At 34.6% G+C, this 18,724-nt stretch overlaps 1 protein-coding gene across 5 annotated transcripts in view; it reads left to right on the top strand.

Moving 5' to 3' along the window:
- LOC149779287 (GATOR2 complex protein MIOS-like) overlaps window positions 1–18,724 on the top strand; it is a 131,320-nt gene that overhangs the window by 46,656 nt on the left and 65,940 nt on the right. For all 5 annotated transcript variants that reach the window (XM_089939893.1, XM_089939896.1, XM_089939891.1 and 2 more), the window contains exons 12-14: window positions 3,674–3,747; window positions 8,667–8,711; window positions 10,561–10,679. In XM_089939893.1, the coding sequence (XP_089796019.1) occupies window positions 3,674–3,747; window positions 8,667–8,711; window positions 10,561–10,679 (238 nt within the window). The remainder of the gene's footprint in view (window positions 1–3,673; window positions 3,748–8,666; window positions 8,712–10,560; window positions 10,680–18,724) is intronic.

Genomic DNA, 18,724 nt, shown 5'->3' with positions numbered 1-18,724 from the left:
ATTACTATCCCCTACATAGCATTCCCCTCATGACCCAAAGTATTTTAGTAATAAATATTAATTTACTATCATACCATTCATTACTATCCCCTACATAGCATGCCCCTCTTGGCCCAAAGTATTTTAGTAATAAATATTAATTTACTATTACTACCATTCATTATTGACACCTACATAGCATGCCCCTCTTGGCTCAAGGTATTATAATAATAGATACTAATCTACTATTAAAACCATTCATTATTATCCCCTACATAGCATGCCCCTCTTGGCCCATAGTATTATAATAAGATATTTATCTACTATTACAAGCATTCATTATTATCCCCTCACTTTCAGAGAAGTGTGTTATCTCTTTGATACAGTCCATCCATGCAAATGGATCAGCATTCATATTTACCTGCATATGTAATTAGACAGGCATACATATATAACCCAGTGTGCAATTGGGAAGGATGCATGTTTATCCAGATGTGTAATTGGGCAGGTATACATATTTACCCAAGTATGTAATTGGGCAGGCATACATGTTTACCCAAGTGTGGAATTGGGCAGTCATACATGTTTCCCCAAGTGTGGAATTATGAAGGATACATGTTTACCTGAATGGGTAATTTGGCAGGCATACACGTTTACCCAAGTGTGTAATTAGGCAGATATACATGTTTACCCAAGTGTGTAATTGGGCAGGTATAGATATTTACCCAAGTATGTAATTGGGCAGGCATACATGTTTACCCAGGTGTGTAATTGGGCAGTCATACATGTTTACCCAAGTGTGGAATTGGGAAGGATACATGTTTACCTGAACGTGTAACTGAGCAGGCATACACATTTACCCAAGTGTGTAATTAGGCAGATATACATGTTTAACCAAGTGTGTAATTGGGCAGGTATACATATTTACCGACATTTGTAATGTTCTTGAATTCCTTCCTATACCATTTAAGCTAAGCATATGAAACTGAGGTCAGTAATATTCCTATGAGAGTAGATTGTGTAAGTACTTTTATAACATTGACTTCTTCCTTGTGGATTAAGCTATTCGGGTAGCATGATTTTAAATACATTTGAAATAACTCCAGAGTTATTTGTCTGAGAAATGGTATTTGTGTTGAATGACCTAAATATAAACGTGTCAGACTGGGACCTTTGGGTCATGCCTCAGGGACTTTCTCTATGCCTCAGGGACTTAACACCTGGTCATAACATAGAAACAATCGAGAGTCCCCATGGTTCATAACTTAGAAACTACTGATATGCCCACTCTCTTACCATGTTCACTTAGTGGACATTATAAATGCAACTGGCAGTGACACAGCGGTCTATCCATACCCACTGGGGCCTAGCCCCTTGGTCATAGGTTGGAATCTTTTGAGATCCCCACTATATAGCCACATGCATACTTTTTGTGTATGAGAAGACACATACATACACCCGTATGACATTTGCCCATAGGGCAGTCCATACCCTCGGGCATTTATGCATGAGGCAAAAACTTTAAGTTGAAGATCAAAAACAGGGAAGCATGTGGATAGGCATATATACCAGCCATTTTTATTTTGGTGTAACCATTAATATTTTATTGATGCTGCAAGTTTGTGTGAGTGTGCTAATAATGCAAAATTGACCATCTATCAAATAATCTGAAATTAGCTGTGTAACAGATCTAGTGCAGTGAAAGCTCATTTCCTGCAAATAAATGTCTATGATGTGTGAATGATCTAAGCAAAGTCTGGCCATGTTTTGCGCTATGTAATGTTTTCTGCTTTGGTCATAACCACCAAGGGTTTTTTTTGTCTGATGACCTTTTCCATGCATCTTTAATGTGTCTGACTGCACATGATCAGAAATACAGAAATTCTTTAAGTGCACTCAAGACAAGGGCCAGTCATTAATTGATATTGGATCACTTTATCATTCTCTCCGCTGCAACTTACGACCTGAACCAGGATACAGAATGTGTCTTTGATAACTTGGAGACTGTTATACTTTGGACACATTTCTGAAGAACTCTGATCGATTGGAAACAATTGAAGGCTGTCATGATTGGAATCAAATGTAACTTCTAGTACATGTGATGAACCCCAAAAGAACAAGAATTAGTTTGAGTAAAGCTTTTTGAGGTTATCTTCTAGTTAAATCCACAAAAGCTACCCATGCCCATGTGTCTCCAAACCACTGATTGTGAAAAGGATTCCTTTGCATAGGCTAACATTCACACTGCAATCAAAAACACAATACTTTCTGAAATCATCAACAGATTAATGATAATACAGCTACAGAGGGAGTCATATCAAGATTTTAATTCAACATAACACTGGATACACGGAAGGAAGAAAGGAAAGATATGTTCAGGTTTTAAGGATAAGATTTATACCACCCTGTAATTTTTCTTGACTTCCTCACTTTATAGCAGCTAATGTGGGTGGGGGTCTTCCTCTCCAGATAATTCCTGGCAATTATTTATATATATTTTTGTTTTAAGCATGCCTATGTATGGATTATGTTTCTGAGTACATTTTTAAAACTGATATCATCCCCAAACATTGTTTATGTGTGAAAAAGCTCTAGAAAAGAAGTGTATTTTGCCTATTTATGACAGCAATGTAAACTAGCTTCAGATAATGGTTAGTAATGAAAATATGTATAAATTTTTTATACAGTTTATTATAATTGGGACATGTAATAGATAGAATACACTTTTTATGCTCAAATTATGCTTTTGACTACACAAATTATGCTTTTGACCACTCACATTATGCTTTTGTCCACTCAAATTATGCTTTTGACCACTCAGGTTATTCTTTTGTCCAATCAGATTATGCTTTTGTCCACTTAGATTATGCTTTTGTCCACTTAGATTATGTTTTTGTCCAATCAGATTATGCTTGCACCTCTCTAAGAGTACACAGGTACATGTATTGGTTTTACAAACACATAATTCTAACTATCAATATGGCAATATTCAGGCAGTTTTTATGACAACAGCTCAAAATCTGTTGATTTCTTCTTTGGATCACCCTCAATGATCTTTCATAATTCTCAAGTTTCCTTCTTATACAGACACAATTCTGTATACACACATTTTAAATGCCCATTGTAGTGCAGAGATGGTGTGGGGTTGTGGGCATAATGTAACAAATCAAATCCAGTTCCACATGTGCTCTAGGTATTGCTGCAGACCCTGTATAGCTTAAACGTTACTGTATATTCTTGGTTATGTATCAGTTGCATCTGCAGACTTTACAGACATGGATCTACTACCACATAATGGACTAGCAGATCTGAGTCATTGCAGTTAGGAGCAATCAGGGGAGGAAACTACAAATAGGCCCTGTCTGCCAGTGCATTGTGTGATGGTGGATCAGGGGCTGTATTGTTCACAGTTGGATTTGACTTGGTGTAATCGTGAAGCAGCGATAGATTAAAATAGAAGCAGCAGTTTGAAGTCTTGTGGGTATTTTTTCTTTGGTAGTACTCTTGGCTTTATTCTTGTACTTAAAAGCTTGTGTGAGGGACAAGAATTGAGCTAATGGTACTACAGGATATACTATTTTTATTTTGATTTCTTTAATATTTGTTCCCCTACATGAAATAGGATATTTTATCAGTAATTTAGGCTAGTACTGGCAGAAAAATCTTGTAAAGAATGATTTGTTGTTTATTTCAGGCGGGGCTATCTGGCTGTTCTATGTAAAGACAGTTCCACTATCAAGTTATTTGATATTAGACACTCCGTGATAGGTAAGTCAATAAAATTGTTTAAAAGTTTTTAATTTATTAGTGGAGCATTTTTTCACATGCAGGTCATGTTTCATAGTCTTTAAATAATACAAACAATATTACCTGGACTCATCATCCCTTATATACAATGGACGAGGATGTATGCATAACAGCATATGTGTTTTATTCTTAGTCGGCAGAAAAAACAAGTGGAATTTGGTTTAGGGATATATTGAGGCTGGCTATCTGAAACATAATCATATATGTGGCAGAACAGAGAGGTCAGCTTAGGACATATCTGGGTGCAAAATTTTGCCAGGAGTTTTGCCTTCAAACCAGGATGATATTCATTACCTAATTTTTATCCATCTTAAAATATGCACATTATTACACATCATTATTTTCATGGTAACTTGTTGTCTTTCACACCGTCCTTATACAGCACTGAGATTTTTAGCCTTTCTTAGGACATCATTGCCTGAATTATATTTATGTCATTGTTGAACACATAGGAGATGATGTATCATTACTGGATTCAGTTTTTGCCTGAGTCAGCCAAAATTATACTCAGAATTGAAAATTTCTGCTACTGAATCAATGAAGAAGTTTATTATTGTTTCCTGCATGTGGGTATATTCAGGTACTTGAGTTTAAATTGTTTCCTGCATATGGGTATATTCAAGTTTTTGACACCATTCAGGTTGTTGACACCATTGCCAGAACTACTCATGATTGGTGCTATCAAATTTGAGTTCTTCTTAAAGTTGACTTGACAGGAATGGCAAAATGCATATTCTTGACCATTTTTGAACTTTATTCCAATCACACAAATTCCTGTTTCCTTCCATTATTACTTTGCTTGTTTAAAATTTAGTATTTAGCATTTGGAGACAGTGCTCACTTACATATCTCCATAAACTTGAAATAAAGACTGACTTTATGTGCCACTTGAACTATTTAGTAATCACTAATCATCCATAATCCATTAACATCTTTAATCCTTTTCAAATTACTTCTGATCACACATAATAAAATCCATCATGACAAACTATAAACTTTGAAACCAAACTGAACCTGCCAAAAAAAATCCAAGTAACATTGTGTTACTTTAGCTCTTGTGTAATACAACTATAATCTTTTTTTAAATCCTAATACGTGTAGTATGATTGAATAATTACTTATAGGTTATTGTCCATCAAATTAGCAATTAAAATGTCATGTTCACACAAGCCAGTTCACAATCATGTTTGTGTTTTTCTTTATTTTTAATGTAGCATTAACAATTTGAGTCATATCACTACAGTGTCTGCAGTGTGGCATGATTAGAGAAGTCTTTACTGTAAATATACTACATTAGAAGCATGGTGTGGGAAAAGGGAAATATTTTTCTGTTCTAGGAATTTTTAATAATTTTAAGTATGCAGGAAATTTCATTGAGTGCTGGGAAGATTGGGAGACACCCCTGATCACAGGAGGAAGAACTTTCATGACTGGGAGGTTTACAAGTAACATATTTGTACAGCATATCAGATAAGTTCTTTCCCCTGATTTTGAACAAAACAAAGATTTTTTTAATAATTTTTTTTATTATTTATACCCCATTTCTGCTACCCATATATTATTTAGCATTGCTGTGTGAATAGAACTTAAAATAAAAATTAGGATGAATGCTAGTTCAGTTTATCAAACCATATTGAACATTGTACCAGATGCAAGATTAAATTGGTATGTAATAAATAATGCATTTATATCTTTGAATGTTGTCTGTGTACAGACATTTATTTATTGCTTTCATAAAAAGCTATATGTCTGGCTTGGTAACATTTTTTTCTTTTAATTGGGTTGAGTTTATCATCAGAAAAAGTTTTCTTTAATCAAATGTTGAAAGAAATATGTAAAGAAGAAAATGTATTATCATCCAGCATTGGTTATATTGGGATGATTATGGTATCATATCTACTCAATTATAAGTTCTGTTGTTGAATTATGCACCATCAGATTGGGGTCTATGCAGGTGTTAGAAGTAATCAGCATAGGAAATAAACCCTGATCTGCCAGTGCATTATACAATGACAGATCAGAGTCTGTATTCTTTGCATTTGGACCCAAGTTAGAAATGAGTATATCCACCAACTGCAGTGAACCCAAATGCATGTAAGGATTTGTGTGATATTGATTTTGAATGGAATTTCCCATTCATATTACAAAACTTTATACTTAATTTACAGTTGCATAGTAATGCATATTTGCTTGAGCATTACCTCTAGGTACATGACTTTTAAAAAAGACTAATGAAGTTAAATTTTATAAAATGAAAAACCTTAGTTACCTAATAAATAATATCAAATGTCACAGAAATTGCTTCTTTATTATTCAATAATGCATTCAGGCCCATTATTCTCAAACGTTGAGTCTGAAACTACTCCTTAAGCTCAGTGTCTGAAAATTTTCTCAGTCTTTAAGTTAATATAGAATGAAGATAGAATGATATAACTTCTAGGATTTTCTTAACATGGTCCCTCTCTTAAAATGATGAATTTAAATAACAGGTCTTCTCCAAGTGTCATATTTGATTTTCGGACTCTGCTTGAGCTTGAGTTTTATGCAGAAAAGGTTTTGAGAATATTGTGCCAGGGCTGATCTGTGTTTGGACAATACAGAGCCATGGCTAATTAGTGTTTGGATAGTACAGGGCCATGGCTAATCAGTGTTTGGACAATATAGGGCCATGGCTAATCAGCGTTTGGACAATAAAGGACCATGGCTAATCAGTGTTATGACAATACAGGGCCATGGCTAATCAGCGTTTGGACAATAAAGGACCATGGCTAATCAGTGTTATGACAATACAGGGCCATGGCTAATCAGTGTTTGGACAATACAGGGCCATGGCTAATCAGTGTTTGGACAATACAGGGCCATGGCTAATCAGTGTTTGGACAATACAGGGCCATGGCTAATCAGTGTTGAGACAATACAGGGCCATGGCTAATCAGTGTTTGGACAATACAGGGCCATGGCTAATCATAGTTTGGACAATACAGGGTCTTGGCTTATCCGTGTTTGGACAATACAGGGCCATGGGTAATCAGTGATTGGACAATACAGGGCCATGGCAAAGCAGTGATTGGACAATACAGGGCCATGGCTAATCAGTGTTTGGACAATGCAGGGCAAAGGCTGAACTGTATTTGGAGAATACAGAGCCACAGCTGATTGGTCAAACACCAATCAGCTGTGGCTCTCCAAACGAGTATACAGGGCCAGGACTGGTCTGTGTTGGGAGAATACATGGCCAGTCTTTGTTTTAAGAATACAGGGCCAGGGGTCATCTATGTTTGGAAAATACAGGGCTGCAAGAGCAACGATAAACTAATCAGCTAACTAGTTAAAAAACCTCAGGATTTATGCAAATCAGTCTTGAGGTAGTTTGCCTTTGTAAAATGAACAATTACTCTGCACCCATTTATGACATAATGCGACATCACCTTTTACCCTTGTGTATCTTAGTGCTGTGAACTCTGGCAAACATTAGAGATTAATTGATGTGGTTACAACTTATGACTCTTATCAAATAATGAAGAACTTTTTTACAATTTTTATAATCATGCAGTCCTGAAAATTGTACACCTTTGGAAACGTTTAGCAATGTATGACCTGCCATCACATGGCCAGATATGCTTTCTTTTATGAAAACTGATGTGATCTCAGTAATTGTCTAATACTGAGATAGAAGAACAAAATCACTATTTTCTTGCCTATTTGACCAGATAGACCTTTGATATATGACCTATGCAAATTTGACAATTTTTTTAAAACCACTTGTCCAGCTATTATTTTATTGACAATTGGTAACAGAGTACTTTTTCCTGTGCCATTTTATGTCTCGTTCCTGAGGACGTTAAGCAGAGTAGCACAAGAAAATGTACTCCAACCTATGCATTTTTTGGTGATTTTGCATTGCTTGGACCCATGACCATTTCAGAATGTTAGGATTTTATTTAAATTAAATAATCCCAAATTTCTCAAGCAATCATCTTTAATTTGCTGTTGGTGATTGACAGTATACAGTAAGGTGTACTCCTGTTCATACTGCATCATTTGGAAAGTAGGTTAATATTCCTTTATAATAAGATAAGATAAGAATTCTTTATTTCAGACGACAAGGTCCATACCTCTAAAATAAAATATAGATATAAATTAAAACATTGTAAACATAAAAGAACATATATATCATACTGTTTATAACAAAATATGACATTGCTTGTAGCTTTTTGAAACCTGTTTGTATGAGTCAATGTATGGAAACAGTTTTTTATATATTTATAACAGGCTGAAATGGACTGTAAATCAAGATTTTTCATTGGCATAAAAGAATTACGAAAATTACTTGATGACACAGAATTAATAGGAATTCTTTTTCTTAGTTAAGTACCATAACACAACGTAAGATAGAAATATAGAAATCATTCTGTCCATCACTATTTGACAAGACTTTTGTGCCACTTATATGCCATTTACTTCATTGTGAAAGTCAAAAAATGTTGAATATTATGATTTATAGTAGCTTTATAAATTTTCTTCATTCATTCCCTCCGGTAGCATGCATTTTCATCCTCATCTTCATCTCCACTTCCATCACCAGTATCACCAATTTTTCAACATCATTTTTTTTATCATATTATTGTTCTTATTATTTATAGTAGCTTTGTAAATTTTATTCATTCATTTTCTTGTTAGTAGCGTGCAATTTCATCCTCATCTTCCTCTCCACTTCCATCACCAGTATCACCAATTCAACATCGTTTTTTTTTATTATATTATTGTTCTCATCATTCATCATCATTATTATTGACACATTATCATTAATGACCTACCTCTCTTTGACATCTTCAAACCTTTTTTCATTTACAGCAGTTCATTATTTTGTTCTTTTAAAGGTTCAGAAGAGTTGGATCCACTGATAACAGAGAGAACTGTGCAGCGTAAGAATACATGTCACATTTAATATTTAAGTGTATTTCTAGATCTAGGTCTATGTTTAGTGTCTTCCTGTGCCAAGTTGTGCTTGTTCATGTGTGGTCAGTGTTTTCTCAAGGTTGTTTTAATTTTCTTTGTTTTTTTGCTGCACATTTGTGTGGCTCAAAAAGTCTGGATGAACAGTTATTATGTACTTAAACCATAGGTACCAGCTATACTCACTTGTAAGGCAGATCCAACTGCAAATTTCATAAATCCAGATCTGCTGGGACATACTCTCTATGCAGATCTGGGCCTGTATAGTTTGCTTAGAGTAATCAGTAGAATAAACAGCATAGATTGGCACATTAGCAGACATCGGCAGATCAGAGTATGTAATGTTGTACATTGGCGGTTCAGAGTATGTAATGTTATACATTGGCGGATCAGAGTATGTAATGTTATACATTGGAAGATCATAGTATGTAATGTTATACATTGGCAGATCAGAGTATGTAATGTTATACATTGGCAGATCAGAGTAAGTAATGTTATACATTGGCAAATCAGAGTATGTAATGTTATGCATTGGCAGATCAGAGTATGTAATGTTATGCATGGGTAGATCCGAGTATTTAATGTTTGGACATTACTTACAAGTGAGTATTTACTGTGGAATGTTTAGGTATGTTTGTCCAAAATGAGGTGCATTATGCATTATGAATTTATGGTATAAGTTAGAATGTGCATGATCAAGACATGTGTTTACAACTTGTGTTACTGTTATAGGATTAGAATAGATCCTTATTATGTCATCATTGTAGAATTATAAATTTTTTGATAGAGTGTGTGTGTATGTAATATGGATTTTTAACGTAGCTTTAAAAAAAAATCAGTCATATCGCTGTGATGTCTGTAGTGTGGCAGTTTATAGTGATGTCTTGCACTGGGGCATCATGCCGCAGACATGTAGCATGATGTCCCACCCAACCACATTATTCTGACATCAGGCCAACCAGTCCTAACACTAACCTCTTAATACCGAGCACCAAGCGAGGCAACTGTTAGTGCCATTTTTATAAGTCTTTGGTATGACTTGGCCAGGGATCGAACCCATGACCTCCTGCATCCGATGTTGACACTCTAACCACTAGGCCACCAGAGCGTTCTTGACAGAGTGATTAAACTCCTTAGATTAACAGAATGACATAATACCTGGATATCTTTTACTGTTAAAAACAAAACAATGGAATATCTGCAATTAAAGTAATCTATGAAATGATTTAAAATACAATAGTATTTAAAAACTCCACACACTGTGGAGGCATTTTTTAAAAAAGTTTTATTAGTTTATAGAGTTTTTTCAGTGTCACAGACAAGTTAAAGCTTTGCACAAGGACTGACCAAGGAAATTAACACCTATAGTGATTACTGTTTGGGTTATCAAAGTTTTACTATATTTTATTTGAACTGAATTCACTTTTTTTCATGGGATACCAATTTTCATGGATTTCATGGCTGCTACAAGACACAAATTGAACGATTCATTAAATGGTTATCCTCCCTTGGAAATGATTTGAACCCCATCACAGATACATGAATTTATATTCCAAAGACAATTATATTTTATACTCAATTGAAAACTGATACTCATGTAAATAAATAAATTCACATTATTAAAACTGTTCATCCAGACAAGAAATTTTTTGATCATTCTAGACAATAAATCTTTTAATCCATTCAACTTCAAAACTTCTAATTCATTGAAGCATTCAAGAAAGCAAACTTTTAATCCAATCAAGACAATAGAACTAGAAACAGAATGGACTAGAGAATAAAAATGGTAGACTTCATTTAAGAACATTTCTTTTTCAGCTAAAAAACTATCTTCCATTTCATACTTTTCTTGGCACCCCACCTTTGAGAATCGTCTGTTAACAGTGTCACCAGATGGTGAGCTCAGGGATGTTCAAGTCTTTGAGAGGATACCAGTGGTGTGTACTTTATTTCACTTATACTCACAAATTCAAACTAACTACCAAAATATAATTTGTTTTCTCTTTGCAAATGGTAACGAGACATTTTTAGTCCTGACATCTTCCAGAAACTCAGTAAAAAGTATTGTGCAAATTAGATATATAGATATCTGACTACATCTCCCTCTCTCTCTCTCTCTCTCTCTCTCTCTCTCTCTATATATAATGGGGGGGGGTGCAAGAGTGCTCCTTTTAAATACATTTGTGATGTGGTTTGAATAATTTCAATCTCTTGCTTTGAGGATTAACCAAATTGGCAGTTATTCAACATGGATTTGTGTTTGTATACTGATACTAATCCACATGGACTTTGCCAGTTTAGGTTTGTATTCTCAGTGCTCAATAATTCTGATTACCTTGGGCACCTCTAATAATAGATCAGGCTCATCCTATATTCTAAGTTATGTGCCCATCTGGCTTGTTGAAAAAAATTAATTTGCCTGAGAAAACTTTGATTGCGCTGATGAAATGTGTAAATGTATTTTCAAGATATTTACATACCTGCCACAACACTGCACAGTCTAACTCAAATCACCATTGCTCTACGTGAAATCAAGATCTCATTTTAATCAAATTAAAGTACAGTGTGTCATGCTGAAAATATGGTTTTATACTCCCAAACTCATTGACACTGTCTTGTTTCGAGAAAACACAATTTTCAATAATAAAAAAAACAAAAACAAAAAACAACACTTTCAGTATATGTATCAACAGTAAACAGTCATGAGCCCATTGTGCTCACTTGATAGGTAGAATAAGGAAGTGGAACAACCCATTATATGTAAATGAATGAGATGCTAGATGTGTGTACAAGGACAAAAGTTATTACATATTATTGCCTTGAATTAGAATATTTTAGTGCTATGTGTTATATTTTTGACAAGTTTGTGAACAGCAGCAACATTTCTTTTAAGTAGGATTTTACTGCATATATAGAATGCAAGGCATGATCATTTTAGTTGTTGGAATAGTGTCAAGTGTTATTCATTTTTTAGGCTGATTTAGGAATAGTGTCAAGTTTAATTCATTTTTTAGGCTGATTTAGGAATAGTGTCAAGTTTAATTCATTTTTTAGGCTGATTTAGGAATAGTGTCAAGTTTAATTCATTTTTTAGGCTGATTAAGGTAGTAATTAGGGATCAGCAAAGCCCAACAAAAATAAATTTCAGAACTCTTAGTTGACAGAGTTTTACTTTGTGAAGCACGCCAGCAAATAAAAGAAGAAAAGATGGGGGGCAGCTATTAATTATGTGCACATACTGCAAACGACACAACGACATACATCATCCCAGTTCTGACCAGGATTCACTTAGTGAATCCAGCAGAGAAGTTTGAACACCAGTACCATTCAGTTCCAAGTGAGTGTAGTGATGAACACTAATGACACTTGCATTACTTTTAAACCCCTTTGACCCCTATTGAATTATATTCAAATTGTAGCTATTGCAACATTGTGTGACAATATTAAAAAAGGGGAAATTTGGGTCATATGGAAATTGGAGTCCTGGCTTGAGGAATTTAAGTCGGGGCATGTCATTTTATTTAAGTCATCAGCTCGAGTCCTGTGTCTAAAAATATTTTTCCCTGAACACTGATTCTGGTACTATTTTGCCCATTTGTGTTTGTATTTTGGAACTAATCCACATGAATTTTGCCCATTTGTTTTTGTGTTCTGGTACAAATCCATATGGATTCTGCCCATTTGTGTGTGTTTTTGTGCTGGTATTCTGGTAATCCACATGGATTTTGGCCATTTGTGTTTTTGTGTTTGTTGTTGTTGTTGTGGAGTTTAACGCCATTTTTCAGCACACAGTAGGCTATACATGGTGGCCAGTATTAATGGTGGAGGAAGAACCCAGGAAAATCCCGGAAAGAACCACCAACCCGCAAGAAGCTACTGGCAAGCTTTCTCACATACCCACACTGGCCGAATCCTAGACTCAACCCCACGCAGACAGAGGTGAGATGGCAGTGATCCGTAATGTTGTTGTTGTTGTGGGGTTTAATGCTATTTTTCAGCACACAATAGGCTATGTATGGTGGCCAGTATTAATGGTGGAGGAAGAACCCAGGAAACCCCCAGGAAGAACCACCGACCCACGAGAAGCTACTGGCAAGCTTTCTCACATACCCACATTGGCCGAATCCTAGACTCGAACCCACGCAGACAGAGGTGAGATGGCAGTGATCCGTAACGGAGAGTGCTTTAGACAACTCAGCCACTTAGGGCCCCGTTTTTGTGTTTGTATTCTGGTACTAATCCACATGGATTTTGGCCATTTGTGTATGTTTCTGTGTTTGTATCCTGGTAATCTACATGGATTTTGCCCATTTGTGTATATTTTTTTATTGTATCCTGGTACTACTCCATATGGATTTTGCCCATTTGTGTATGTTTTTGTATTTGTATCCTGGTAATCCACATGGATTTTGCCCATTTGTGTATGTTTTGTGTTTGTATCCTGGTACTAATCCATATGGATTTGGGCCATTTGTATATGCTTTTGTGTTTGTATCCTGGTAATCCACATGGATTTTGGCCTATTTGTGTATGTTTTGTGTTTGTATTGGTAATCCACATGGATTTAGCCCATTTGTGTATGTTTTGTGTTTGTATCCTGGTACTAATCCACATGGATTTTGGCCATTTGTGTATGTTTTGTGTTTGTATCCTGGTACTAATCCACATGGATTTAGCCCATTTGTGTATGTTTTGTGTTTGTATCCTGGTACTAATCCACATGGATTTTGGCCATTTGTATATGTTTTGTGTTTGTATCCTGGTACTAATCCACATGAATTTTGGTCATTTGTGTATGTTTTTGTGTTTGTATCGTGGTAATCCACATGGATTTTGCCCATTTGTGTATGTTTTGTGTTTAATCCACATGGATTTAGGCCATTTGTATATGTTTTGTGTTTGTATCCTGGTACTAATCCATATGGATTTTGCCCATTTGTGTATGTTTTTGTGTTTGTATCATGGTAATCCACATGGATTTTGGCCCATTTGTGTATGTTTTGTGTTTGTATTGGTTTTGGCCCATTTGTGTATGTTTTGTGTTTGTATTGGTAATCCACATGGATTTAGCCCATTGTGTATGTTTTGTGTTTGTATCCTGGTACTAATCCACATGGATTTATCCCATTTGTGTTTGTTTTTGTGTTTGTATCCTGGTAATCCACATGGATTTTGGCCCATTTGTGTATGTTTTGTGTTTGTATCCTGGTAATCCACATGGATTTTGCCCATTTGTGTATGTTTTGTGTTTAATCCACATGGATTTTGGCCATTTGTATATGTTTTGTGTTTGTATCCTGGTACTAATCCATATGGATTTTGCCCATTTGTGTATGCTTTTGTGTTTTTATCATGGTAATCCATGTGGATTTTGGCCCATTTATATATGTTTTGTGTTTGTATCCTGCTAATCCACATGGATTTTGTCCATTTGTATATGTTTTGTGTTTGTATCCTGGTACTAATCCACATGGATTTTGCCCATTTGTGTATGTTTTGTGTTTGTATCCTGGTACTAATCCACATGGATTTTGCCCATTTGTGTATGTTTTGTGTTTGTATCCTGGTACTAATCCACATGTATTTTGGCCAAATGTGTATGTTTTGTGTTTGTATCCTGGTACTAATGTGTAGATCTTGATTAGTACCAAACATAAAAGTGCATTTTTCAAACAGTTTATTGTAATTATGTCATGTAATATATAAATTATAATTTTTATTCCCAGACTACACTTATTTGGCTACTTGGATTATGCACTTACCTTTTTAGGGGTTGGCAGGTATTATCCTTTATAGTAGAACTTTGAAAAGTTGGGGAACTGTGGGTCACAGTTTTTGGTATTAGTTTTTCTTGGTGTCATTTTGAGCCTCTGATGTACCATTGCAGGCATTATAATGTTTGACATTGGTATTTAAGTGAATCGTTTGGGTGGTGCAGAATATTTGTTTGATGTTTGAAGTTATTATAACCACTCTGTTGAGTCTGCTACAGTCAATATAGTATAATGTTAGCAGTTCTTCCCTAAGTACCTGGTATTTATGGGTTTTTTGTTTTAATTGTGATGGCATCTAGATATTTTAACTACTTGGGACCAGAAGATATGTTATTAATACTTTTTGGCTTTAAATTTAATATTGCATGAAATAATCTCACTGGACCAGATTTTCATAGTGAACATTTATGAATGAATATTTCTTAAATAAACCATGCAGTATTTCATTTGCATCATTATAAAAGTGTTTTCTTGTATAGGTCTTGCATAAGATTAAGCATGTTTTGTATTTTAATTTGTAAAACCATTTAACATTGCAGTCCATGGAAATTGGATATTTTTGTGTCCTCTTGCAACAAATACACCCCTTTCAAATAGGTCAAGATAAAATGTCCCCATCTGAAAGATAGCTTCTTGAAACATAATTCTTTTTGTCAGTAGCACTGTTAATAATCCCAGAACCCAAAAGTCGGTCATAAGTTCAAGCATACAATTGTGCTAATAATAATTCTTAACTTTCAGAAGTGGAATTAGATGATTACAATTATGAAATGTTGGGGAGGAAAGAAAATGTAGTTTTTAGACTAAAGTATATATAAAACTATTGCATTTTTCCACTTTTGTCAAATCACAGCCATGTACACAGAAACATACAGACCACTAAAAGGGGTATTATCACCATCTGTCAGGTTTAATATTTTGCTTCTGTAACTTAGCAATTAATTTATTATCATTTTTTTCTCATTTCCCCTACTTTTCATCCACTTTCACAAATGCTTACCAGATTTTGTTCTAGGTGGATCTAACTCTGCCTAATGTACAGTGACAGTTCATCAACAAAACATCTTATGTTTTGAATAAGCAAGATTTTAAACCTGAAATTTCATTAACACTTAAAGAAGGTGAAATTTGAAGTGTGATTAGGAAAAGTTGGTTCCAAAATATACTTGCCTTTTTATGGCAATCTAGAGGCACACTTCTTTACATATATATATGTGTGTGTGTATGACGAATGACCCTCTAAATAAAAAAGTCGCATGCTACCAATTTTATGTAAGTGCACTGAATGATGCTGAATAATGTTATGAGAAATGCAGCAATTTTGGATGTTTCATACCGACTAGGAGCATATGTAGTGATCCCAGATTACCGCCATTTGTTAGTGGCTTGTTGCAGCATGCATCATAATTTTACTTTGGGTGCTTACTCCATATCTGCATAGGAATCAGAATACATCTTTTTTGTATATATCAAGAAGTTTCTGGGAATTTGTATCCTTTGATGGAAAATATTAGCAATTTATTGTTATCAGCAGGCTCCCAAATTGAAACAATTTCCTCAAATTTCTGGATCTCTTCAATGCTGTAGTTGCAAGACAACAGTGCTTTTGCAAGAGGTTTCGAGAAGAAACAATCTGCGACATATGAGTGATTACCATGAAAATAAAATTACATTTTGGGTCAGAGACAAATATTTTATGAGATAAAAAATAACTTACATGTACTACCAAAGGTAAACAGAGAGCTCTTAATGCAGTACAAAACATATCATTGTTGCCATTTAGATAGATCTTGAATAATATATTTGCTGGGCCATCCTTGAAAGTACATTGATTTTGTGAAGGCCTGACATTCCATTCTTTTTGAATTTTATTTAGTTGTTTGTGCCCAGTTAAGTCAGTCTCAGAGTAAAATGTGCACATTTTCTAAAAATGTGCCAAAATTTTAGTGCTAATTTTCTTTTTTATAAAGTAGTTTGTAACTTATCTTGACAAAGAAGATTCCATATAATTCGTTTCTTAGTATATTTTATCTGTTTCTTGCACCATAGATTTGCCATTTTCATGGCCCACATTTGAGAATACTTTTCTTTTTTATTTTCCTTTGATGTATAGTTAAAATTCATACTTAGCCAACTGTACTATTTACTGTGCATGGCATTTACAACTTGCTAAGATACATACATAGTCAGCTGTAAAATGTACTGTACAAGGCATTGATAACTTATTAAAATATATACATAGTCAGCTGTACCGTACACTGTACAAGGCATTTACAACTTAAAATACATACATAGCCAGCTGTACCATACACTGTACAAGGCATTTACAACTGGTTAAAATACATACATAGCCAGATGTACCATATACTGTACAAGGCATTTACAACTTGTTAAAATACTTATATAGCCAGATGTACCATATACTGTACAAGGTATTTACAACTGGTTAAAATACATACATAGCCAGATGTACCATATACTGTACAAGGCATTTACAACTGGTTAAAATACATACATAGCCAGATGTACCATATACTGTACAAGGCATTTACAACTTGTTAAAATACTTATATAGCCAGATGTACCATATACTGTACAAGGTATTTACAACTTGTTAAAATACATACATAGCCAGATGTACCATATACTGTACAAGGCATTTACAACTGGTTAAAATACATACATAGCCAGATGTACCATATACTGTACAAGGCATTTACAACTTGTTAAAATACTTATATAGCCAGATGTACCATATACTGTACAAGGCATTTACAACTGGTTAAAATACATACATAGCCAGATGTACCATATACTGTACAAGGTATTTACAACTGGTTAAAATACTTATATAGCCAGATGTACCATATACTGTACAAGGCATTTACAACTGGTTAAAATACATACATAGCCAGATGTACCATATACTGTACAAGGCATTTACAACTTGTTAAAATACTTACATAGCCAGATGTACCATATACTGTACAAGGTATTTACAACTTGTTAAAATACATACATAGCCAACTGTACCATATACTGTACAAGGAATTTACAACTTGTTAAAATACATACATAGCCAGCTGTACTATATACTTTACAAGGAGTTTAAAACTTGTCAAAATACATACATAGCCAACTGTATCATAAACTGTACAAAGAATTTACAGCTTGTTAAAATACCTACATAGCCAGCTGTACCATACACTGTACAAGGCATTTAAAACTTGTTAAAATACATACCGTATTTACCGTATATGTTGGGACACCATATTTGTTGGGACACCATAAATTAATTTTAAAAGTAATTTTTTTGTGCACTGTATGTTCTGGGACACATCGTTTTTTTCAAGTCGTAAGTTGTGGGACACCATTTAAATCATTCGAAAATTACATGTTGGAAATTGCACTCCAACTGAAATTTTATTTAAAAAAATATAAAACTGTATACTTGACATAAAACTCTTCAATCCACTGCAGCAGCATCTCATCAACACATCCCTTCTCCTGCACACATACGATCTATTCTTTTGGTACATGAATATATTTTTAGCTTTCTCATACCTTGAAAAAATGTTAGAGACAACACACCACCTGAAGCGGAAACTGCAAGGACAAAAGTCAGATGTTTTCAAATCTTCACTAGTCTTGCTAATTCTCACACTTTTGATGCCCATCTTATAGTCAGTCCATCCAGGAATGCGATCAAAGTACACTAGAGTTTTATCCATGTTAATGATCATATTGTCGTGAAATGATCTATTCATCACGTGATTTTATTTTGCTCCAAATCTTCTGTATGATGCTGGGTCATCGATGTTCGTGCATGAAGCATTTTATTGTAAACTTTAAAAACTGTTCCACTGTTTCACTTTATTTTAAAAAAATGTTGTGAATACTGGTGAAAAGAAACCAAAGTTAGCTTCCATATCTCGGCTGTCTTTGTTTATTCGAAGCTTAAATATAAAAAAATCGGCACACGTAAAAGAATCCAAGTCGGCTTCTGAGGTCAGCTTGCTTTGCAATAAAATAACCTTTGTATTGATATCCTTTAAAAAAATTCGGCTTCCGAGTCCAAAGTCGGCTTTCGACGTTGGCTTGCTTTGTGATAAAAATAACCTTTGTTTTTGATGTCCTGTCGGTAAGTTCAAAGAAGAAGTTTACTGTTGGCTGCCAGCTGTGTTTATTTACCACCAGGGCTTCTATGT

This window comes from Sinohyriopsis cumingii, chromosome 17, assembly GCF_028554795.1.
Source record: "Sinohyriopsis cumingii isolate HCF-2022 chromosome 17, ASM2855479v2, whole genome shotgun sequence".
Taxonomy (NCBI): domain Eukaryota; kingdom Metazoa; phylum Mollusca; class Bivalvia; order Unionida; family Unionidae; genus Sinohyriopsis; species Sinohyriopsis cumingii.
This window is presented reverse-complemented; position numbering and strand designations above follow the sequence as displayed.